The sequence below is a fragment of the Topomyia yanbarensis genome, chromosome 2 (assembly GCF_030247195.1).
Source record: "Topomyia yanbarensis strain Yona2022 chromosome 2, ASM3024719v1, whole genome shotgun sequence".
Taxonomy (NCBI): domain Eukaryota; kingdom Metazoa; phylum Arthropoda; class Insecta; order Diptera; family Culicidae; genus Topomyia; species Topomyia yanbarensis.
Window position 1 is genome coordinate 130,511,147 of NC_080671.1, and position 27,054 is coordinate 130,538,200.

The 27,054-nt window shown below is 40.4% G+C and overlaps 1 protein-coding gene across 2 annotated transcripts in view; it reads right to left on the reverse strand.

The window, feature by feature from the left end:
* Positions 1 to 401: 401 nt before the first annotated feature.
* Positions 402 to 27,054, reverse strand: part of LOC131681323 (intermembrane lipid transfer protein Vps13D) — a 42,200-nt gene continuing 15,547 nt past the window's right edge. Inside the window, exons 5-10 of one of the 2 annotated variants that reach the window (XM_058962065.1) lie at positions 22,548 to 22,646; positions 19,791 to 22,477; positions 19,280 to 19,733; positions 6,237 to 7,018; positions 739 to 6,171; positions 402 to 676 (exon numbers count right to left, since the gene is read on the reverse strand). In XM_058962065.1, the coding sequence (XP_058818048.1) occupies positions 605 to 676; positions 739 to 6,171; positions 6,237 to 7,018; positions 19,280 to 19,733; positions 19,791 to 22,477; positions 22,548 to 22,646 (9,527 nt within the window). In that variant the 3' untranslated portion in view covers positions 402 to 604. Of the gene's footprint in view, positions 677 to 738; positions 6,172 to 6,236; positions 7,019 to 19,279; positions 19,734 to 19,790; positions 22,478 to 22,547; positions 22,692 to 27,054 lie in introns of both variants that reach the window. The other variant, XM_058962064.1, reaches the window with a different exon arrangement.

A 27,054-nucleotide genomic window follows, 5' to 3' on the forward strand; every position in this document is an offset into this window, starting at 1 on the left:
CCTTATTGCTATACAATGTAACATTGAATTGGAAGTTGATACCATACAAACGCGGAAAGCGAAGCGCTGGCGGGTCCGAAAAAGCACTGTATATGGTTTTCACACCCAGTTTATTACGCTAATACCATGGCAGGATTTAGTTTTCACTTAACCTTCCGGCAGTCGCGCTAGTACACTGAGTGCATGCTGCTCTGAAAACCTAGCTAAATCATCTTAGAGCAGCTGCGACTGCTCGTTCAGTAAGACATTAGCGCGACTTCCGGAGGGTTAACAAAGACTTCCGACGCATTCGATTCGCTTACAACTACCGCGTCGCCTTCAGTTTCAATCGCGTACTATGGACTATGCATATGAACTCCTAAAGAGGGATTTCGAAATCGTAACTGTAGCATAAAAGCACGTTCATTGTAAAATAATTTAATTCAACAAACTATAGAGCTTCGTTTGGGATTTTAAAAATAACGAAAATTATTGTTATTAAACCAAAGCTACAACAGGCATTTCCAATATTGATTCAACATTCCAAATTTCAACATCGCCCCAAAAGGAGCACGGACTATCAATTAACCGGTACAGTTCAGTACGTTTTACGTTTTGTTTCACTTCACGGTTCAATCACAGCATTTGAGTTTAGGGTTTGTTCACGTTCGTCGTATATGCACTTGGCGAAGTTGATCTGAAAAACATAATTGTATAATGATAGATTATTAAATTAAACATAATATTTGTATGACTCACGTGATGGCATATTTTTTTAGCAATCTCCTCGTTTTGACAGCGTACACGAGGTCTCTTCACCATCTCCGGTGCACTTGGCGTAAGGGATTTAGAGGGAAGCATCAGACAGAACTCGATGTATGTTGTCTTTTTCGCTCGAGGGTTTGGATCCGATGCCGTTGGTGGAGGATTAATCACCGGCTGACACGAGATAATCTCACTGAGCCGATAGTGGAAAACAATTGTTGTGGTATCTTCGTTTTTCGAGAAACCCCAAACGTTCTCAGCGGAAACAAGAAGTCTCATTTTTGATTCTTTGGTATCTAACAGACAGGGTTCATATGCCATAAATTGTTCGGCAAAATTTCGTTTGTTAATCAAAAAAAGGTACTGCTGACCTTTGCTTTGGAGACTTGAGTACGGTGGCAGTAGTCCCCCAGGGCCACCTGTCACAACTCGTGGGTGTCTTTTTCGCTCGGGTAGTATTCGACTAGAGTTTTTGCTTTGTTCTCGAACCGCATTCGCAGTCTCCGATGCCAGATCGAGCACTCCAATCACTGGTTTCGTGACAGTTCCTACCAAGCCCTTTCCAAGACCTGTTATGAAACCAGAAAAGCCATCGTTTACTGTGCCGTAATAGGTATGCTTGACAACACTCGTAACGCCTCCCACCAAACCGAAGGTGAATCCTTTGAAACCTGCAACTAAATGATCACCGGTTGTGCTTCCGCTACCTCCTGACACATCTAAGATCTTCTGACGAGCTTCAACGTGTTCGTCATCAAATACCACCTTGCCCAAACCATCGGATATTGTCTCAGTGAGTTTAGCCGTTGAATTAGATATCCCATGTGTAACATTCTTGACTAGTGATGATATTGATCCTTCCAACAGCAAACCAGAAACTCCCTCCGTAAGATCACTGGCGAAGCCTAGCGGATTACCCAAAAAGTCTACGGAGCCAAGAATGGACGCAGCCTGCCATTTGAGTTCTTGCTTGTAGTGCATTTTTATTGCATTTAAGTATGCATCCATTGTTTCGAAATGACATTTGTGCGTAAACTTTTCAAAGTTAATAATCGCGTCTTCGAACTTAATGAAGGTAAATCCGAGATTTCTCTTTACCTCGGCGAACTCGGGTGCCAGTTTGGAAGCGGTAATGAAGCTCAGTCTTATTTGACTTGGAACGATCTGTAGATCGCCAAAATAAAATCGCTTCACGTTAGCATCGAGAACCTTGTAGACAATCTTTTGTGCTTCATAATCAGATTCGTCGGGAAGAGCAGTCGGATCAACGGGATTTTTGGCTAAACCGGTGAACTTGATCAGTCGCAGGATGAGCCGTTCCTCTAGATAGACTGCTACCGGGCGGATGCTTAGTATAAAATGTTCGAATATGATGGCATTCGTGTTTGGACTTGGTAGTAGCTTTACATTCAGTTGCAAAGATGGTAAACCTGCTCGATTCGGGGATTCGTTGAATGACGGTGGATTGATTGTGTACAAAGTAATTGGACAGGATGTTTCAAAAAGCTGATTGTCGATTTGCATATCTCCTACACTGAAGTCCAGCGAAAGGACGGTAGGAGTAGAGATGAGTTCCATGTTGATGTCTTCGAGCGTTACATAAGCTAGCTCTTCGCAGCTGGAGATCAGGGATAGCCCGATACCTTTCCGCAGTTTAAGTACAACATAGTACTCCTGTTGTTCCTTAGTAACCTTAGTCTGATCGTTGAATGATTTCCGCCCTGGTTGTTCACTTAGGATGTGAGACACATGCATCCAGGAAGTATCGAAAGCAAGAGCTCCGCCGGACAGATTTTTGACATCTTTGATTTGGATGCATTTTATTGGTCCATCCATACGGTAGGTTACGGAAAGACAGCCCGAACCAGGTCTTAATTTCTGCCTTTCAATGGCTTGGTCGTAGGGAACTCCATACCTATTCAACGCTTTTGTCTCGGAAACACACATTCCTAATACTGCTTCGGAACCGGCCTGAAGCCCAAAGATACCGCCTTTCGCCTGAACGCACATGTTCGAGTGTTCACACATAAGACGGCCTTCTTCGGTGAATCGCCAAGTTTGCGTTGACTTTCGCTGTCGATTTGTCGGCCTTACGACCAAATTGATGAACTGCATCGGTTGAGGTGGTCTTTCCAAATCCAACACGAACCTTGCTTGTTTTTTCCCTGGTTCACTGGGTGGTGAAGAGCCTTCATGTTCCAATTGTTTTTCGTGATTCATTCTCCACAACTGGGATCGATCCCCTGCCTGTTTCCGCACCAGAACTACTCGACCATCCGTTACACCCAGGACAAGCTGTTGTGTTTTCACATCCCAATCGTTGGAGTTTCCAAAATCAAACGATGGAGTTGCCTCAAACGTCTGACTGAATGCAATATAGATAAAGTTTTCGTAGGTTAACCTGAAGTTCTCAAACCCGTTTAGTGAGCAGTTCTCGAAATCACCGCCAGGTGCTTCTAGTTGCAGATATTTGTTCCCCAGTGGATCGTCAAGAACGTAAGCAATCGAGCTTCGCGGTCTAACCGTCGTCTTGAACTGGTGTTTAGCGGCTGCCTGGTGGAATCGGATAGGAACTTCGGAATAGTTATCAAGCCGGATGGGGGGTGGTAACGATTGAGCATCGCTAAAAATCATAAAGTATGTCGCACCATGAAGAATCGTTTCTAAACGTAGAAATTGCATAGCTCCGTTCACTGTTCGCAGATTGATGTACAGACTTTGCGTTTCGTATATTGGAATACCGGCGGACCATAAGCATTCCGGTACTTCTGGAAGGCGAACGCATAATTCTTGTTCTTTATCCAACCGCGGCCAATGAAATGCTATATGACAACCAGGAACAGCTTCAATGAAGGCAGATTTAGCAGCGGGATCGTACACCGTTTCCGTGAAACATTTTTGTAATACTTGTAGCTTGTACGAACTTCGATTGTACAGTTGGTATCTAGGGGAGAAGGTCACTATGGATGTCTGGTTGTATCGACCCCGTGCTCGCCGTACCTCAATTCCAATAATAAATGATTCATTACCGCTGACTAATTGTCTATGTTTCGTACCCTGTTCCAACTTAAAGGGTTGACACCAGTTCAATCCTTGCCCGAAACGCCTTCCTAGACGCATAGTCAGACAGCCCGAACTCGATGGATCCGAAAACGCAAACATGAAAGGAGAGATCATGCGGGCTTGTTCATTTTCGGAGAACTGTCCCGAGCTCTCACTATCCAAATCATCCTGTCGGAAAACTAAAGGTATACCAGTTCTATTGACCAACCAGAATGGAGCACTGATAGAAATCTGTATACCACGACCTTTAGCAATATGAATAACGGCTCTCAGTTTCAACATTCTAGCTTTGGTATCAAACAGTCTCACATCCAACTCCGTAGATCCATAGAAACCCGCGGGAATAGTGATCTGACCCGCTTCTGGATAGCTATCCAACGTTATCGTCAACATCACCTGTTGTTCCATATCGATTTCCGTGATTTTTACTGTCTTCGACGCTGATATTCTACCCTGCGTCCCGGAAGGTAGTTTATACAACAAATCGCATGGCAGCAGGTTGTGAATTCTAATCGGCGGCCAAAGCGTGATCGTATGTCCGGGTAACAGAATTACATCCCTTGAGGGGTAGCTCTCTTTCCGGATGGAAATCAGCATTTTGTAGGATCGTTCGCGTATACCACGACACGTTCGCAGCTCCTGGTAAATTTCCCCTGTCTCGATCGCATCATTCCATCGAACACCCTTGTCGGTAAATTGAAAGCCGTTGTTATTGTTGTTATTGAAGGACTTGTGAATATCAAATTTTTGCAACAATGTCCACCCGTCACTCGAATTGCTCAATTCCTCCGATCGGGAATGATTAGCACTCACGTCTTCCAGCAAAGCAAGATTCGCCGGTAAAGGTCTAAAATATAGAATGGCGTGCACGTGAGTCAGCGGAACATTAAGAACTTCGTTTGAGTGGAGAATTTGCGTTTTCGTGTCTGGCCAGTTACGGATGTTTAAATGTCCGTACAGATGTTCCATTTTAACAAGTACCGGATTGTCCAGCTTGTTGATCAACTTTAAGGCAGATTGAACAGTGATTAGTTTCTGAGCGGAACCTTCCAACGACACTCCAAATACTATTCTCGCTCTAGGTGCCTGCGAGTAGTCATCAACCAGATCGGATCGGGCATGCCGGAAGAATGTACCAACCCGATCTACAGAAATTGGTCCCACTTCTTGCCAACCGTCACATCGAACAGCTATTTGATGCAAGTTGAACTTGTGTGTATCTCGGTGCCGTTGTTTGCTTTTTGTAGAATAAGAGAATGTTGAAATCCCTCCAGTATCGACAAGAGTCCATTGGGTGTCAGTATCCGTCACTGTACTGGATCTCGAAGTTTCCGTTGACACAATCGTCGTGTACCAAAGTTTTACACCCGTGTCATTTTTGATTGCAAAAGGGACAAACGGTGTCCTTCTTCGATAGTTCACTGGGCTTTTACATGCCAAATTTGTGGAATTATAATAGTCCTGTGTCCAATTTTCCTTAACAAGTTGATACAAGTCAATCGACGTACTAGTAATATTCAGTCTTAAAGTATCGTTGCTTTCAATTTTTAAGTTTAACCGATTTCTACTGGCACCAGTCTGCCCTAGGCTATAGCCCCACTGCGCTTCAGCTTTCCACGGTTCAATCAGTGGTTCCCAGCCACTCAAAGCTCGATTATAATAATCACTGGCAAACACTCCCGTCATTCGACCTGCCTTGAAACCAGAGAAGGTAGTCGAAAATGCTTCTATAGCATTAGTGGGATCCTGTTCACTTCCATTAGCTATCATCGTACACTGACCCAATTCCTGTCGTAGATCCAGTTTACTTAACGAAAGCTCCACGAATGGTACATCTGCATCCCTACAATCGTCGATCACACATATCGATATGCATGCTGCTTTCAGTTCAATCGCTTCGATAGCCTTTGGATTGTCCGATACGTATCTTTGCGGTTCGGAGTTCTGCGTTAGCCAAAGTGCTGCCTCATCTATTTGAGAGTTGCACTTCTCAAGTGCTTTCAGGCAATCACTCCTATTAAAGCCCAGCAGAACTAACTTCTCAACGGCCGTATTTGCCTCCTGACTCTCTTCCACACTCGCTTGTTTGCTGTCTCGTGCATACTTTGTCTGACCCGGGAGCGATTCCAGCATACGTTGGAACATCTTCACGTCGTGGTAGGACAACCGTATGCATAGTTGCTTTTGCATTTGGACATCTAGAACGCCCCGTCGAAGATCCATGTTAATCGTAACCGGGTCAATTATCGATAATGCGGTGCCGTCCTCGGATCCGAGAACACAGGAAAATACCTCTAAATGGTTGAGATTTATCGACATAGTTTTGGAACTTTCAAACGGTCGGTATGATACAACGGTTGTACTCTAGATAAAAAAAAGCATTAATATGCGCAGAAACATGTGTTTTAAATTCTAAATTGAACACCTACCTTAAGGATGACGGCATTGGTGTCGTGCTGGTCCGTTTTTTCCACCAATACTAGTTCGGAATCGGTGATGTTTAGCTTCAGCTCCATGCGATTTTCCTCTGTGGGTGTTGGAGCACGCTTACTTGTATCCATCGAGACACTTCGTTCGTTAGCTTTCAGTTCCAAACCAATTAGTGGTTGATCTTCCTGTTGCAGTATAAAATCCTTGGCATTCTCTAGCCAATCAAGAATAGCCATCAGACGCATATTGTTAAGGAGGATGGTAAATTTGGTCAGGTCTTTTCGACGTCTGCTATGTATTTCCGCTTGCACTTGACCGTCGGCCGGATTGGTTACGATTGGTTGAAGGATATCAGGAAACACGTTTTTAACTTCATCCTGCGACTGAGGTTTATCAAATCTCGTATCTTTGATCAATATTTCTTGTGAGACCAAATCAATATCTTGTGCTCCATCACTCAAAGTATCTACCAAAAGCTTAGATTTTATGAAGTTGATACATGCTAAAGGGGTGGGTTTCCGCTCACTGTCCAACGCTTCCAAACGTACGGACACGTCTTGAAGCTCCAAGTGGATGGAAAGATTCTTCCAAACTTCCTCAATCAGATCAGAGTCGGTGTTCAAACTTAGGGTACTATTTGGAATGTAAATCGGTCGAAGGTACAGCTCGTCCAAAGCTTCACCTAAATTGTACGATAAGAATCCACGCACTAGTCGGTACTGTTGCAGATCTAGCACCGCTTCCAGCTTGGATAGCGTCCCATGTACGCTGATATCTGGAACTGAAATATAAATATACACTGCATAAGCAACATCTTAACTTCTAGATGGCGTCTACTAAACATGAACGTTCGAGGTAATAACAAATAGAAATGGAGATGAATGGGAACTACTGTCGTGTTTATTCTTAGGTGGCATTTGTTCAGAGGCGTCCGATGTGCTCTAGGCATTGTTAAACTGAATTCATATGAAAAATTTGTTGAAGTTCATCTAAAATAATTTAAACTTTTTTAGTATTTTCCATAGTGTGACTGTGATAAGTGTGATTAGTCATGCATTATCTACGCCAGTTCTATTCAATCAGCATTACTACAGCGAGAGTGGACTGTGAGAGGTTATTCTAAGTCCTTATCGTCTGCATCGCTGTTTGGACATAGTTTTTGTAAGTGAAGGGGCACTACGTGAATGTTTTTTGCCTTTCTCATATAAAGAAAGGCTATGCAATCACTGTAAAAATCGACTTTTTAACCGAGGCCCGGAGGGCCGAGTGACATACACCATTCGATTCAGTTCGTCGAGATCGGCAAATGTCTGTGTGTGTATGTATGTGTGTGTATGTGTGTGTCATTTAAACTCACACAATTTTCTCAGAGATGGCTGAACCGATTTTCGCAAACTTAGTTTCATCTGAAAGGTATAACGCTCCCATAAGCTGCTATTGAATTTTTAGTTGATCCGACCTCCGGTTCCGTAGTTACGGGTTGAAGAGTGCGGTCACACGGCAAATTCCCATATAAACTGGTACCACTATGATGTTCAAATGATGTAAAACATATCAAAATTGATGTAACATTACTCTAGTTTGCGGGTCTGGATCACTAATTATCAATCAAAGCAGCTTTGACCACACTGGCCACCTATGACGGTTCATGACGCCCCCGGGGAACCCGCCAAGTTCCTAAGCTAATATCACACCCATTCCCCAACGAATTCTCTACCGATTTTTACAAACTTGATTTCAAATGAAAGATACAGTAATACCATTGACTGCTGCTGAATTTCATTCGGTTCTGACTCTTGCTTCCGGAGTTACAGGGGTGTTAGTAAGGATACACTGGAATTTCCCATATAAATCGGTACAATCATAATACTTCAGAGGCTAAAAACTATTGAAATTGTCACCAAATTACTTCTAACCGCAGATCTAGATCACTGATTGCCAATTAAACATTCTTTGAATATATTGTCCACTATCGACGATTCCAGAAGTCCGGAATTCCGGGCATATTCCACAATTAAAGTCACATCGGTTCTTCGGTGATGACTGAACCGATTTTCTCAAATCAAGTCTCAAATGGAAGGCAAAATATGCAGTTGAGCATTGCGTCCCTCCCCCCGCCTTGCCCTTACACCTCCCTCCTTCATCACTCCCCTCCCCTTGGACCACCCTCACGCCCGCATTTCCTTCATCCACCCCGTATACCGAAATAAGATGAAGGATTTATGACGCATCCTCCACTCCCACTCTACTAACCCCCCATTCCTTCCACTTTCAAACCCATTCCACCAACATTTCAAAATATAATCACATGAAGATAACATCGAACTCATGCTGATTAAGCTAATTAAATATTATTCTTTTGCCTTTCTCATATAGAAAGGTTATGCTATTGCTCCAAAAACCGACTTTCTAACCGAGACCCGGAGGGCCGAGTCTCATATAACATTCGACTCAGATCGCAAAATATCTGTGTGTATGTATGTATGTATGTATGTATGTATGTATGTAGGTATGTATGTATGTATGTATGTATGTATGTATGTATGTATGTATGTATGTATGTATGTATGTGTATGTGCGGATTTGTTAACAAAATGTCCACATCGGTTTCTCGGAGATGGCTGAACCGATTTTGCAAACTAAAATTCAAATGAAAGGTATAATATTCCCATAGGTTGCTATTGAATTTCATTTTCAACCAACATCTTGTTCCGGATTACGAGTTGAAGAGTATGGTTACAAAATAAAATTTGTTGATTTGTCCACATCGGTTTCTCGGAATTTTCTGAACCGATTTTGACAAACTTGATTTTAAATGAAAGGTCCATCAGCTGCTGTTGAATTTTGTGTGGATCCGAGTTCTGGTTCCTGAATTATAGGGTGATACGTACGATCACGCAGCAAATCCCGATTCTAACGAATTCTGCGATGAATGTAAAAAGATGAATTTTTTTCCAAAATGTAAACACGACTGTTGAATTTGTAGATCTAGGTCACCAACAGTCATTCAAAGTCTCTTTGGCCACACTGGCCACCATCGACGGATCCGGAAGCATCCAAATTCAGAATAACGGTTATATTGGTTTCTCGAAAATGGCTAGACCGATTTGATCAACTTAGTCTCAAATTGCATTCAAGTCGTCGTTACAGTTCGGTCGCGTTTCCATTTGCGCCGTTTAAAGTTTAACCGTGCGTGTTTTAATTTGTATTGTTTTCATTTGCCATTGCTGCGTAAGTAAAACATGCCGTGCGCGATTAATAATTGTACAGTGAGTGACGACAAACATGTGTGGTACTGCCATGGATCATGCGGGAAAAAATTCCACGCTGCATGCGTTGGTGCTCAGAGGAATCATGAGCAAAGAATACTAACATACATGCTGCCAATATGCTACGAGTGCCAGAAGCGTCTCGTGATGGAGTTAAATTTCGATAAACTGTACAGACAACAACAAGAAGCCATCAACCTCAACAAGCTAGTTATGGAGTCGAATCACAAACTCGCATCCACATTTAGCAACTTCAATGTCCGAGATGGATTTGAATGTATCGAAATGCTCTTAAACGAGTTGAAAGGCGAAATTAAAACAACTGCAGCTAATCATAATAACGCGGTTGCACACAAAGCCAAAACCTCGGAGTTGTGGAATGAGCTGGCTGCTTCCAACAAAACTGGCAAAACTGATGTCGTTGCCACAAAAAATCACTTAACATCATTATTCGACATATCGATGAAAGCTACGAAAAACAACATCGCAGCCTATGTCAATGAACTGACCACCGATATGATACGCGAGTTGAAACAAATTTGTTCAGAAATTGAAAAGGTCAGCAGCATGATAACTGACATGGCTAATAACTGTTCGGCACAGAATATGAGTTATGTAAACCCAACTTTCACGGATGATATTATCGATGAGTTAAATCAAATTTCTAGCGCAGTACTCACTGGAACAAAAGTCTGTTGCTTCACCCACAACAGATTCCTCCCCTAGTTTAGAGGCTGAGATGTCCGTCGAGGCAGCCAGTAACTCAGGCTGGCGTTTCCTTGGCAACTCTTAGGTATGGAAGGCTGATTGGTCCGAATACGACGCACGTAAATTGCATCGTCTCAATCAACAAAAAGCGGCGGTGAAAGCAAGAATAAAGAAGAAACGGAATAAACAGAGGCCCGCTAATGCACTTGACACCACCCGTAACAGTAATAATAATACCAAGCATCGCAAGAATCACGGTTACACGCACCACACAATTTTCGACAAAAATAACGGATATAATTACAACCACAGCAGATTTGCGTACCATGACAACAAACGCCGCGACATCGACAATCTTCCCTTGGATAGAGAGCTACTGGCTGAGGCAAAAGAACGTTTTTCGAGGCCACCTTCAACTTCCTTCAGACCTTCCATTGCATTCCAGAGAGGCGATGTTTTAAACCCGTGCCCTACCGACCAACCTAGCACCTCACATCGAACAGCTGCTGCCACACCTATGTACCCCTCCGGAATTGGCGCCTGTCAGTATTTTTGCCGCAATTGACGCACTGATTAGAGCAAGGTAGTAATGAATTGACAAATCATATTGTGCTTCAAGATGAAGCTAGGTCTAATTAATTCCCATTCAACTAACACTTCTCCAAGAGAATCTCAGTCAAGAACAGAAATCTTGGTCTATTGCCAAAACTTTAATCGCATGAAAAGTGCAGCTAAGATGAATGTGATTCAAAACAAAATATTAGGTGGTCATTATTCCGTAATTTTAGCAACTGAGACTAGTTGGGACGAAACAGTGAGAAGTGAAGAAGTTTTCGGAAGCAATTACAATGTCTTTAGGGATGACCGTGATTGTCATGTATCTGGTAAGAAGTCAGGAGTAATAAAAATTATGTATATTGTACTGAGCCAAAAAAATCGAATTTTTTTAAACGATTTGAAGTAAAGTTTATACTTTACTCAAATTTCCAAGGCGACTGAGAACTAAGAAATCAACGCTTTTTCTTGAAAAAAGCGATACTAGCAGTGACACCATTCAAAGAAAATCAACAGTGAAAAAAATCAAAACTTCATGAAGTATTTGAAATTATTAAACTAAAATTTGTGTTTGCTATTGAAATTGACAAAATGATAGTATCGCCCCTTTGGCGATTGTTTACTTTTCCGGTCCCACCTATCAGCATTGAAGTATCGCCCTTACGTTTTTTTACAATACAAATTTTACAATTGGTGGGGGTTTGGTGAAAATCGATCTTACTGTCCAAACGGCATAATTCCGAAACCGTAATTTTTGAAGTTTTAAAATTATGCAGAATTAATTTTTCAGAAAATATTTACCGTCAAAATTATTTTATCAAATGATGCACTGTTTAACGTTTGTAAAACTCATCGAAGATACTAAACCTCCGAAATTGGCGGTTTCAAAATGATGCTATCTTGACCTTAAATTACTGTTTTTGAACATCTGACCTATACATATAATTGGTCATACAACAAAAATCAAATGCTCATTGTAGAGTTGCAGAGAGCAAGGTCAAAATATCATATGTAAAATAAAAGAAACCATAATTATACGAAATAAAAAAAATAATTCGTTGTACTGGGCGCACTGGAAATCTTGCTTGTATATCACACATTCCTCTCCCTACTCAGTGAAAATAAGATCGAAGAAACTAAAGTGACCTTGCTCTCTGCAACTCTACACTCATCAAAATCGATAACGACCTGCTAGAGTCGAATGGAAATCGGAAAGTGTTATCCTCGTTATTAATCATATTACGTTTTCGTCTCAACTCGACGCATTCCCAAAATAAAAACCTGTTTTAATCCACCTAGTGGTGCAATTGTGCTTTTCTCATTTGTCCAGACTACGATTCCATGGCTGGTTATGTTCAATATAATGGTGGAAATGAATATTACATGTTCAGTACGATTTGCACATACATACAATGGATCGACAGCCACGATCTTAAGATACTATGTGTCGATACTGAAACATCGCGGCGGATCATGGAGAAAGATCCGGGAGGTTCGGGTTCCCCGAAAATTTTCAACTTGTTAAGAAATTTTAAACTAGTTTTAATTTTAAAGTAGCAACCCCTCACTTCATACTCCCTCCGGGCCGGTATGATTGGCGATTTTTAGAGTGATTCCATAACCTTTCTATATGAGAAAGGCAAAAATGTACCAAAGTCCAAAAAAATCAATTTTTGTCAAACATTATTTTTTCGAGTTTACATCCAATCTCAATATTTCATGCATTATAAAGTCATTTGGCATCAAAAATACAAATTTGATTTTGAAAATTTTTCATTTCAGTTTATATGAGAACTAGCTAATACCCATCGCGCGTTGCTGCGACTCTCTGCGAAATAGGAGGAAAACACAATTTGTTCCAAAGCGCCATCTGGCGGGCAGATAATCTCCAACTAATAGCACACAAACACGCCCTATACCAAATAGCTACTGTGTGCAAATTTTTACGGAAATCGGCCGTTTGGGAGTCTATAAATCATATACATACAAACTTTGACTTTTATATATATATAGACTAGCTAATACCCATCGCGCGTTGCTGCGACTTTCAACGAAATAGGAGAAAAATACAATTTTCTTCGAAGCGCCATCTGGCGGGCAGATAACCTCCAACCAATAGGACACAAACACGCCCCAGAACAAATGCCTACTATGTATAAATTTTGACGGCCATTGGTTAAGCCGTTTGGGAGTCTATAAATCATATACATACAAACTTTGACTTTTATATATATATAGATATAGAATATAGATAGAAATAGATAGATAGATTTGCTGTGTGATTGCACTCTTCAACTCGTAACTCCGGAACCGGAAGTCCAATCAATAAAAAATTCAATAGCAGCCGATGGGAAGGTTGTACGTTTCATTTGAGACTTTTGTGCAAATCGGTCCAGCCATCTCTGAGAAACAGAGGTCACATTTTTTCCACGTACACACATATACACACAGACATTTTCCGATCTCTATGAACTTAGTCGATTGGCATACGACACTCGGCCCTCCGGGTCGGTAGTAGATTGACGAATTTTTGAGTGAATGAGAAAGGCAAAAACATTTTTAGCAAATGTTGAAAGTTATGCATTTTTTGGTGAGCAGTTCTATGTTTCATAGACATTAAATCAATGTTAGCTTCGCTTTCTATTAAATAAAGACCCTTATTACAGTACATCTCTACAAAAGCGAGCTCAATTTGAAAAGAAATCTGAGGATTATGATTAATTACAGAACTCTGGAATTTTCTATTGGAATGTTTTCAGGCAGGAATTTGATATTGATGCTATTAGACAACTGTGAAATCAAGACCAATAGATCAGTTACATATCAGGACTCCATTCCGACAATTTATCAAAAGTCCTCATGATGTTTACATCAACAGGTTATCAATGTACGGATCAGATAATTGTTATTGTAATATTGAATTAAATCAGTCAGCATCAATAAATTTTCAACTTCAATCTAATTTTTTTTGTGTGGTGGGGGGGGGGGGGAGTTGTATGGTGTTGAACCCCAAAACCTTCTCTTGGCTACGCCGTTGCATGGAGTTATTTACTTCGCTTTCATTTTCCGATATGTTTCAGATCGATCCGATGGTTATAAGTTAGAAAAATTGCAGTCAGAAGGTTCGCACAAATGAACATTTTTGCACTGATAAGTTATCAAGTTCCTTCCAGACAACTTGGAAGTGATGGGTGATTATTTCTAGCGGTTGTAGATAGAAAAATGAAATACAAAATTAAATAGGCGACAAAAGGTAATCCACAAATAACAAGCCATAACTTTTAAAGTATTCAAAATAGATATTTGAAGTCTTCAGTAAAGTTATTCGCAAAAGTAAGAGCTACAAATTTGCTGAAGGCATCATTTCGATATAATCACTTCCAAGAAAATTTGTGAAAATATCTCACTCATAGGGAGATTAATCAGTAAAAGCACAATACCAAAAGAAAGGGCGTATTGCCTCCATTATATTCTCCGAAGATACTATTGACCTAAAATAAGCCGCTTTGGCGTTAATAATAGATTACATGTTTTTGGTCATATTTCTGGCAATGGGAAATGATAAAAATCTTTCGTCCGCATTTAATGTTAAATATCTCTTTTGATAATAGTCCGATTTCAACAATCTATAGCTTGTTCGAAAGGTACTTGTTAAAGCTGTCTAAAAACATATAAAGTGTTATTCTATGTTGTCAATTTCGGCAAATAATTTAAAAAACTGCAAAAAACGCCATTCTTACACATTCAAACATTCATATCTTGGAAACTAAACATCAGAATCAAAAACAAATTAATAGCGTTCTTACTGTTTTTAGTTCTTTTATTTAAAATTGGTTTGGATAAGATCGGTTCAGCCATTGCTGAGAAACACGAATGAGAATTTGTCCGTTACATACACACACAGACATTGTCCCAAATCGTCGAGCTGAATCGATTGGTATATAAGACTCGGCCCTCCGGGCCTCGGAGAAAATCTTGAAAGTTTGAGCGAATTCTATACATTTCTTTTATAAGAAATGTAAAACGTAATCATAACCATATCAACCGAACACAGCACTTTTTTGGGGTCCCAAACAACTGTGCATAATTCGGGGTAGATTGGTTTTGAGCCGGCGTAGCGCATTGCGTTTGAAATTTGTATGGAAATTAGTATGGGAAAATCTACTTTTTCGTATTTTCAATGCTACAGACTACAATTCTTCCTGCAGTATGCCAGCAATTAGATAGAAGCGTAGTCCAGAATATGCTGAACAAGTTTGTCAAAGGATGCATGGCGTTGGAATGTCTCTCAAACAAGTATAGCTGTTCAAAGTTCGATAGATCGAATTAAATGCCAAAAATCTTTTTTTTTGCCAGCACTGCGGGTGTACCAATGATATTTCATATAGCATACCAAAATAACATGATATATTTTAGATTTACCACATTGATATGTTTGGATGAATTATTCAAAAGCCTTAGCTCAATTTCATGGGCGTAGGTAGATTAGCAATAGGGCGTAGTGAGGGGGGGGGGGTCTTTTATATATAGAAATTTGAACTGAAATATTGTCGAGTTGGAATGTTCAGATGAATTATTTTAAAACATTTACACTTTAACTGTGTTTCGTAATTAATCAGCTGGTAACGAAGTGCTTTGGAGCGCTCTGGTTTAATATAACCATCATTTTGTTTCCCAGGTAACTAAACCTGAATCATACCTTGAATTGTCCATTATTTCCAAAAGAAATATCCTTGCAATAGTTTGAATTTCACACGGACAATGTAGTAAAATGAGCAAAAATATCTAATTACTTAAACAGCTCACATACAAAATGGTGCAATTAAGCGCAAGATTTTTTTCGCCGATCTAGCGGTATTTGGATTAAACTTATTCAAGGTATAAGAGTTTTCACTTGGACGGATTGGGAACATTTTGAATGAGAATATCGCGATTTGTTTTTCATTGTATCCAAATTCTATAAAACTGTTATTTTTTAGAGTACATGTGTCTATCTACGCCAAAATCTAACCCTGACCTTGGTTTATTAAGAACATAGGATATTAGACACAAAACTGTGCGACCACCCCTGCCACTCCGTTATCGATCTGGACTAGCTGAAGTTGCACAGGGAGTAAGTAGATAATTATGCTTGGGAGTAGCGAAACATCTTTCAATATGCAACTCCTGGTAGTCCTAAAGTGTTTATTGATCAATACCGGCGCCGGCCAGGCCCGGACGTAGATCGCAGAAGGAAAGGGAACGAATGGTTAGTCCGATACTTGCTTGTGCTAGAGGCCGTATATGCTACTGCGCACTCCACAAGTATCACAGGAGCAGGATATTTTTGTTAGTAAGAAGTATAGAAGTTGGATCTACTTCTTCTTTACCGACGCCAGAGAGGTGACTCCACTATCTGGACTAGATATCGTTCCACCAAACTCATGGACCGGAGACCAACGGCTTTACTTCCCACAATTTTTTTCACCTCAGAAAAATCTCAACGACCTCGGCTGGAATTGAACCGAGGCGCCAACTGGAATGAGTGACGGTCACGCTTACCACTCAACCATCGGCGCCGTCCTGAAAACAATTTTTACATAGACTATGCACTTTCGGGCACTGGCATCTTGCAGGAATTGCTGTTGGCTCGCGGAGAACTAGAGGATTTACTTAAAAAGGGAGGCTTCGAGCCGCATAAAACATGCTCGAATTTCGTCGAATTCCTTAACACGATACCAGAAGAACAATAAGAGAAGTGAGTGTTATACGAACTAAATGGCGTAAACGATATAATCAAGACCCTTGGTATGTTATGGAACCCTTCAGCCGATCAGTTGTTGTTTCGCATAGCTCCTACTGACCCCCATCTCCAAGCTCTACATTCTGTCCGAAATCGTCAAATCTTTCAACCCGATAGGCCTACAAGCACCGGTTTGTGTCACCGCCAAGCTCATAATGCGTCAGTTGTGGAAGGAGAAGTTTTCTTGGGACGAAGAACTTAATGGAATTAAGTTTGATTTTTTGTATTTCATCTCGTTAGTAACTAACACCAACTGGGTGTCTACGTAGACGATGTATCTAAACTAGTACTTAAATTAGCACTAGTTAGACACGAAATATGCAGTCTCATTTGGCACCAAATGCCACCATTCCAAGACAAGAACTATGCGGTTTTCGTTTGATGCTAAGATTGGTAATTAAGGTTATCACAGCACTCAATGTGAATTTCGATCGAATAGTACTGTACTCTGATGCAATAATCACCCTAGGGGGGTGGTTGGAAATGTCGCCAAGTCAACTCAACACGTACGTAGCAAATAGAGTGGCGCACATTCAAGACTTCACTCCACGGCCAAATATAAGTACGACAACGAACAAGAGTACTGTCACAGAATTACGGTTTTCGTTACAAGCTATTGTTTACATGGCTATTAGTAGATATTCAGCAGGCAAGGTACATCGGACAGATACATTGGAAGATTACGCAGTCTCAATCCAAGGATCGATAGTAACGGCGTCTTGCGAGTCAATGGTAGAATGAAGTACTCGAGCGTATCGTATGAGAAACGGTGTCCGGCAATACTACCTGCTAAACTTCAAATTATGATTGTTATACATACTAAGAAAACCAAATCGATTGTACGTCGATTCCCGTTTTACCATTTCCCGGAAAACCATTTTCCGGAATGTCATTTCCCAAAAAACCATTACCCGGAATGTACCATTTCCCGGAAAACCATTTCCCGGAATGTACCATCTCCCAGAATATCATTTCCCGGAATGTACCATTTCCCGGAATACTATTTCCCGGAATGTACCATTTCCCGGAATACCATTACCCGGAATGTACTTTTTCTCGGTAATTATTTATACTAATGAAATCTAAAGTAAACATGTAATTTGAACTTTAAGAACAAATCCAGAGCTATGTTGACTTACATATATGGTATTCTATAGCATTTTTCGTTTGGTAGGAGTCATTCCATTTACGTATATTTAGATGGAACACCGAGAGAGCTACCAACTTTTAAACTAAACTAACCTATTCTCCTCTATTCATTATTTCACATTATTCCGCGACAAATAAAATTTGCAATCAAGATATGATAAGCTTTATAGATATTGATTGACTCTGCTGGAATCAAACATGATGACATTCTTCTGCATTCCAAGTTTTTGTTTGGTTCGCTTGACACCTTATCTTTGCTCTCTGATCATACTAATAAAAAACAAGCTCTCATAAACCAATACAGTACCAGAAAACAGATTATGCTTAAAAAAGGCAAAGTCTCAAAGAAGATTGTTATGAATTAATAATTTCCAAAAAAAAAAGTACTCAAATTTTAAAGAAGACAAATTCAAAAATATTTTTCATGATTTGCTCATCTCCAAAAGAAGGCGAATAAGCTCATAGAATAACAATTATAATTCAAAAAGTTATAACCCCATAGAAAATCCTCCCGATTTTCCCACCGACTAAATCGGCTTGCGTCGGCACAATCGGCCGACTATGCCACCAATTAATCGGTCGATTGTTACACCGACTCTTATGGGTTTTTAACATGGACGTCAGTCGACTCAACAACCGATTAAATATGACAGACGAAATCTGTTGAAATCGGTCTGTTTCAACCAATTAAATCGATCGATTAGTTGGTAGTTTAAAACTGGAACCAGATTCACACAGATTAAATCTGGCGATTAATATGGTGACGAAAATTGTCCACCGACGAAACCCAACTTGGTCGTTTAATTAATCTGTCGACCTCGATGCACCCATTTTCGTCGGTCGACTGTGAAATTTATGAACTGTCAAATTTTCTATGGGGAAGGTATGTTAGGACCACTAGTACATAAATCCAATAAAACACCAAGAATATTTTGAAAGAGTACTTAAAAGAATGTGAAACTACATAGAAATAGAAAGTACATATAAATCAAAAACATGCCAAAAATAACGACAAGGAAGCATGCATGTATAAGAAAGAAAAACCGCAAATTTTTTAGATGCATAATCCATAAAAATCCCAAAATAAATATATCTGAAGCATTGTTTATATGTTATTCTAATTCAATAAAATTCCAAACATATTTCCAAACTACTTTTTATGTTCTAAAGTAGAGAGAATTTCGTATTTTGCATGACATTTGCTGCGTAACAAGTGTAATCAAAATGAGTGGTGGCAAGGTACGTAGTTTAATTTATTTTCCGGGAAATGGTATTCCGCGAAATGGTTTTCCGGGAAATGGAACATTCTGGGAAATGGTTTTTTCAGGAAATGGAACATTCCGAGAAATGGTTTTCTGGGAAATGGTACATTCCGGGAAATGGTTTTCCGGGAAATAGTACATTCTGGGATATGGTTTTCCGGAATATGGTATACCGGGAAATGGTATTCCGCGAAATGACGTACAACCTACCAAATCATGTGATGTGATGGCTGGAAGCTTAGCGAAGCAGCCCCTCCCTTCTTTCCCACAACTGCTGATCGGAATTACTTTCTATTAATAATCACTATTAAACTTACCAAAATGACTATTCCACGAGTCCATATTCCGTTCGACTTGCAGTTTCAGATGACACGTATCTTTGAGCAGACTAGGACCCTGCTTTATTAGCCAGTAATTTTTCATATCAACCACAACTTCGTCGAGCTGAACTGCTGTATCCAGACGACCCTCCGGCTTGAGCATTCGGTGTGCAGCAAATATGTCTGTGTGGAACAGATTGACATGCATTACGTCCAGCACTTCTTTAACGCTTCTGTTGCTGGATATGCTGACCACTTCAGGATCATCGCTCATCAGAAATTCATTTTTCAATGTGAACTCTCCCAAATCAGCCACAATCACTTTCTCGCTGTTGAAAGCCATAGGAAATATCAGAATCGGTGCGCCGGCATTGATTTCCAAGCCCAATTGGGTTGGTCGCTCGTTAAGATGCACTCTAGAATCCGTTGGTTTAATCTTGCGCATCACTGGCTGTTGGTTAAAAAAAATGAAACAGAAATTTGCAACGAAAACTAATCATCAACTTACGGTTTGTAATTGAGAAAACTCCTTGAAGAACAGCTGTATCTCTGCAACGAAGCGCTTGGTATGTACAAATCGCACCGAAGACATTTGAATTTTCAACACTGCATCCTTCTGCAAATTCCTTGCATATGATTTTGCTTCGTCCCGTATGTAGATGAAATTTAATGCCTCATTTCCTGTAGTCATAAACTTTTCCCGATAGATGAATCCATAAGACGTCAAATCACTCAGTGTTATCGATCCCAATTTACCTTCGACTTGCTTAGCGTGATTCCGCTTGGACACAGTCAATTGTGCATTGGAAACGTTCGCTTTCGCTATTTCATAGTCTGGTTTAGCCAAAACTAACGAAAGCGAGCGTATGGAGATGTCTAGTTTTGAGTGTCCACTAGACAGTGCTTCTCGGGCTGTTTGCTCGGGCGAAGGTTTTTGAATGCTGCTAGATGATTCGCCATCGCTTAGTAACCCGAAGAAGTTGAGCAGCACAAACCAACTTTCCACTGAAACGATCAGGTCGAGACTGTTGAAATCGATCGAACTGGACTGTTGAAGTGAATGGAACTGAGTAGCAAATGTCGGGCAGGCAGGATCGATCATTAGCGAGGTGTAGATAACGAGATTGGCTTCTTCATCACTACCGGCCGTCCTGTTTAGCCTTTGCACTGATGGAGAGGGTGGAGGAGTGTCCGGGCATAGCGTCTTGTTTGCGGTTAAGAAGTAGAATCCAGTTTTGTCGTCAAGATTGTTCGGCAGGGAATTTGGTAGCTCTTCTATATTTGTTAGTAAGCCGACCAGGTTTGGACAGGAATGCGATGCGAACGACGAAGCCGGCCTGCCGTAATGGTCGCTTTGCGACGATGATATAACCATGTACCGGTTTTTGGCAGTATCCGCCTGCAGCAAATCTTCCATCATGATTGAGCGTAGTGAGATTTTAACGTGGGTTTCATAGACGTTACGTTTTTCGAAGGCCACAGAGAAATTCCTCAAAGAGATTTGAATCTGAGGTACATTCTTGGCGTCATTGAGTTGGATTATGAATGCTGGTAGTTCGAAGTTTACTTTCATGTTTAAAGAAGATGGGCGCTCTTCGAAACTGTTTTGATACATGAGACCACGGCGGACCTTTTCAGTGATTGGATAGGCATTGAAGGTTGATTCTTCAATTATATCCGGATGCTTGGCGGGCACCGCGGATTCGGAGGGTGGTCGCACCAAATCTCTGGGAATTTTGAACACATTGTCAATTGTTTCCAGTAGTTGCTCGTACTGTTGTCGTTTAAGCGATAGTCTTAGGGGTTTTACAACACAGCCGAAAATTTTGAACCCATCGCTGTCGATTTCAGTGCTGTCTCGGGATATTTCTAACGAAAATATTGTGTCATGAATGATTGGAACAGCATTTTCTTTGCAAGAGTAAAATTCTTCCGCTCGAGGTAGTGCCGAGAATCGAAACCCCTTTCTGTTAGTCGTATCCAACGAGTAGAGATTGATATTTTTAATATCAATTTTGTAGAGGTCGAAATTTTCCATCGAATGGTCTATAAAATCCATCGAGTTCTCCTTAGCGAAGCGAATTTCTTTAAAGCTTTTCTCTTCATTCCGAATCTCGAAAACGCCATCTAAATCACTAAGGTTGAATGTAATATGTTCATCAAAGCCGTTTTCTTCGGCAATTATCGTGGTAGTTATATCATTTTGACTAGAACTGGAAGTACTATCTTCCAACTTGTGGACATTAGTCACAGAAATTTTCCCCAGATGGGCTACCAACACTTGTGTACTAGTGCTCGATCTAGGTAGTATCAATACCGGGGTTTCCAGGGTTATGTTGACCTTTAGTGTGTATTCAGCATTGAGCAAAACTTCTTGAGTTTTTGACAGCGAAACTACCCTGTGACGTCTACTTCTACGCGGCGAATTGTAAATACTCTCAGGTCTACTGCTCGATAAATCACTTCTGGATTGCACAAGACCTAGCGCCATATCCGTGGCCTTGTCTCTAATGGATCGGGCTAAATTTTTCAGGTAGTGCTTAAATTCCGTTGCACACCAGCTAAGTTCCTGCATAAATCGAGCGCAATGAATAAACCATACAGATGCCATTTTTACGCGAACATCGATAACTGCATTTACATCTTTGGACACACAAAATGAAAGTGCTTGCCTTTCTTCTCGTAAACCTTCTAGTGTGTCTTTTTGTTGTACACCGTAAACTTCCTGAGCCAACGAAGTCATTAAATCTGGTCCACGACGCATGTCGGGTGGATCGGTTAGGGGATCCTTGCCCACCGAAAGAATCCTCTGATGATTGATACCTTCTGGTGTAAGATCCAGTACTTGCAGTCCTCCAAGCGACCCTTCCACGGTCATATTCGAACCAAGCGACGCGTGGATCCTAGCTTCGGACATTGTGAATGTTCCTACCTTTCTACCGACTAAATAGCTATCACGCATCAATGCTCGAAGAATCAGTACGTTTAGTCGATGGAAATCGAAAGTAATCTCTGTTCGCCCGAGGTTGTTCGGGTTTACGCTGTCAGCGGGTACTGGTGCAATCGATCCAGTGGATAATTCCTGATTATTTTCCGGTGTCGGTATGGGCTCCGCTTGATCAGGTGGTTTCGGGGGAGCCTTCGGCATGACACGCTTGATGAACCCAAGAAGCTCGACGATTGTCTCTTGATTTGCTGGAACAGGAAAATAAGTATTTACAAATTTTATATAGCAGTTTTCTCGTCTATTTTTCACAATTCATACCTATGATATCTAGATTATTGAACTGAATATTCGCTACCTGAAGATTATCACCAACCTTCTCGCTGTTAACGAATATTATCTCTACGGTGATAAGTGCGTCTAGATCCCCATGTTGAGCAGCATTCCATGTGGGAGAAGTTACTTCTAAATTCGTTGTTCAACCAATACGATGTTACGGGACGCCAAACATTAAACAAAAGCAGAAAATGAACAGAATAAAAGAAAGAATAAATATAACTGAAAAAATTATACCCAGCATTCTATGTTAGTCTTTGTCTCGTATGACTATCGTTCTCCTAAAATACTAGTCAAGACCAACGGTATTTTGATCGATCTTCCGGATGAGCGCAAACGATCCAACACGAAAGTAGACATGTTTTCGTTGGATAGAAGATAAATAAAGAAACTTTACAACTCAGCCGAGTCCTATTGTTAGGGGCGGTTCAAGCAGCGTCTGACTTGGAGCAGATGACCGATTATGAAGTGAAGTGACTTGTAAGCTATACTCATAACGGCAGACCTTCCACGACCAGCTGTACGCTGAAGGGCAATTAGCAATCACCCTTCGAATTGACAGAGTTTCCTGCTACAAGGACAACTAGCACTCTTTGGGTGGGAGCGTGACCGGATAATTGAGCGTAGATTTAGAACACGGGGGGGGCAACCCTCCAATGATATGCACCATTAGGGCATGTTCAAGAGTATTTCAGTTGTAGATTCATAATTTTGACAGTTCTATAAAATAAAACTGAAAATTTTAAAACTAAAATGTGCTGTCCCCAGTAGCAGTTTTAGTGGGTGTTCTATTCAGTTTAAAATTCATTTCCCGCCATGCCTTCGGCGTTATTGCATTTAAATTTATTTTTCCCCAGTCTATCGGGTCCAAGTGTCTGTGCTGAGTACTCTCCATGTATTTAAAACACAGTTCTAAACGTGTTTTAAAATCAGCAACAAAAAGAACGGCGTCGTATAACAGTTTTAAATTTTAAAAAACAAAGCTGTTCTAAATTCAATAGTAATTCTTCAAAAGGGCTAATGAGACTTTTGTAAACAAACTTATTTCGCTCATTATTCCGCTACCGAGTTGAATTTCATGAAAAATACACATGAATCAACATCTTTATCCTTGGTAGAATCAATTTCAAATGTTTTCTGTGTTGAAATGATAACAAATTAGGAGAAATCAGCAAAACAAAAGTTTGTTTACAAATCTTATTAGCCCTATTCAAATGTTGATATGGAATTATAAAATGAAAGGCTCTGCTGAGGATGCATAGACATTGTCGATTTTGTAGAATCGTAGGCAATCGAGGATACTATTATCAGGTATCATAATCAGAATATATTGGCTCGATTGGCAAGTTCCCATTTTACTAGAAGATTTGTGCCTTGCAATGTCGTCTCATCAGTTTTCTGATGGGAAAGGAAAGGGAGATGAATGAAAAACAAAAAAGTGAACAGCCTGGATTCTTCACTCCCAAAGGAATAATGAACCCTATTAGTACAGCCTATTGCGCTTTATAACACTGGGCTAGTAACAATAACATCTCCTTGAGTTTTAGCTCGCAGTTCATAAGTTCGTATATGTGGGGAAACCAAAAATCCGGATACGCAATTACATTACTGCAGGGTATGTTGCTCCGAGCAACTTTCTGGGTTCCATTTGGGTCCTAGAATAACTGCAAATTCTAGGCTCGATCGGTGAAACTATATTTTTGCGCCCACGGTTTAAAGTTTACATGGGATTGTGTATGGGGGAATCAACTTTTACAAAATAATTCTTCCGAGAGTCGCCCATTGCTTCCTAAAAATAAATCGTTGTGCGATTTTTATAGGAAATTTTTCAAGGAAACAAAGTCTTGAAGACAGCGAATCGATCTGATGCTTGTGGAAAAAGTAATTGCTAAAACCGACTGATACTCTGAAGATTGACGAAAATTTCAATTTTTATAGCATCACTGCTGTTGGCGGTCGAATTAAATACAAAACTTTTAACTTTCTCTTATTATTTACCAAAGAAGCCTCAATGTATCCCTCAAAACACTTGTGAAGTGACCAAACAGTTCAGATCATTGATTTAGATACAATAGGAGAAGATCAAAACAAAATTGCATAAAATTGGACAGCCAAAAGCAGTGGTGCTAGAAAAAATGAATATTTTATCAATCGTCAGAGCATCAATCGGTTTCTACTTCACAACTTTTTCCACAAATGTTAGATCGTTTCGTGGTCTTCGATACTTTGTTTCTTTGTTAAATTTCCTATAAAAAGCATATAATGATGTATTTTTGGGAGGACATGGGCGACTCCTGGAGGAATTCTTTTGTGAAAGCAACTTTTCCCATACGAAATTCCATGTAAACTATAAACAGTGGCCGCAAAAATATAGTTTCACTGATCGAGCAAAGATTTTGCACAGTTGTTTTAGGATCAAAATGGAACCCAAAAAGTTGCTTGGAGCAGGAATCTATTTTTTATCCCACCGTAGTACCCAATCCCCTGGCTAGAAAGCTACAACTGTGCTTGCAAAAATGTAACAAATTCTTCGACAATTTCGGATACACCCCCACAGAGAAGTTGTTGTTTGAAAGCAAGTTTGCAAGTTACGTCAATGGTTGGCGTGTATGGATACAACCCAAGAACGAATCTTATGCTTTATCAATATTTCCCGAAGACTCATACGGAGCAAAACTTTCAATAATAACTCTACGAGTAAATGCATGTTCGAAACCATTCCATCTGTCGGACAGTAACGAAGTTTGATTTGATCATCCTGCAAAAGTTTTCGATGAAAATGGTATTTCGTGTCAATGTGATTCGATCGCCGACCAACTGTTGAAGAATTCGAACACGATCACCGGTAGGAATCAGGAATCAGGAATCAGAAAGTATTGGCTTAATGGCACGTTCCCCATGTTGTTCGGAGATTTGTACCTTGCCTCATAATACTTATGGTTTCATCATATTCCTGTGGGAAAGGATGGGGAAGGATAAGGGAAATCAGTGAATAAGGTCGAGGAATGGGAATATGACGCCACGCACATGTAAAAACAGAAAAGATGTCAGTTTTCCAAACAGAGAAAGAAATCTTTCTGAAAGAGACTGGTACCGTGATACGCATAACAGTCCGCAATATAGGAAAACCATAGTTACGCGCACCACGACAGACATGCTCTACCACAATTGGGTTGAAATCAGATTTAGAGTACATTCATTTACGATGATGACGAAGACTGATTATCAGTCAAATCAGTCCCATAAAGATAGGAAATCCCACCGAAAATGGGACAATTATGCAAATATGGGCAGTATAGGTGGATTCACACACACATACACACACATCTCACACTATTTGGAGCAGTTAAACTGAAGCTGGAAGATCTATATTAAGAGAAAAATTATTTTCAAATCCAAACAATGTAGTCATTCAAAATATTTATTTCAATCATATGTTCGTTCAAAGAAATATTACAGTGGTAATCTGCCGTGATACGTATAACAGTCCCACCTGCATAGGAAACCCATAGCAAATGGGACTGTTATGCAGATCACGGCAGTAATGTGCAGTGAAACTTAGTTTCTTTCGAAAATTTTCACGAAAATTTGCGACAAAGCATAGAATATGCGATTATTTTGATCAGATATCTGGGAAATTGAAGCTTCATCCAGTCCTATGATGATTTGCTGTTTGCCGTTTTCTGGAGGCAATACTTTTATTACCTTCCAATACTTGACGTTCAAATTTTTGTTCAACCTTGCGATCAAGCCAAGAACGCTGGATTCTTCCCTAATCGAGGTACGACTGGAAGCGATATCAAGGCGCGACGAAGTGGAGGCACAGGTTTAAACGGCATAACCTCAAAAAGGGGTAAACTACCCTCGTTTAATAGATTTGTTAACGACTTATTTAGCCAATTGTAGCTATGTTCATTCTTTGCAGCGAACCACGCAAGTCCTTGTGAGAACCCGGAACTGGTAAAGAGCGGTTGTTGCTCATCAAGCGGCACTACTTGCTGCAGAGTTGCAAGCTTTTGAGAAAGCTTGTTGAAGAAATCAGCATCAACATCACAATTGGGTCTCTTTATCGATATCTTCAATGCGTTTAGCATTTGAAAGCGCGCTCTTTTGTCTTCATTGAAGATAGGAGAGGCATGTGCCCGCTTCGATGATCCTTGTTCTAAAGATGAAGGAGTCTGCGTCCCTTTTTCTTCTTGAACAATGGCCAGAAGCTCATCTTCATTGTCCATAATCACAGGTGGGACAGGATAACCTCTAAATATCGAAAAATCACACACAAACCTCGCCTTTCGTTTACAACAGACTAACCACGGATGAAATTAACGTTTCCAATACTTGCTATCTTCACCATTCCTCTGTATAATGCTGATGTGATACAACACAACGATGACAACGTCTCACTACAAGCACAGAAATCTGCACCTATCCTTGGACACATACAGAAACGACGCACCAGATCTAAAGCATCACGCACCCAAGCGCCAAGATC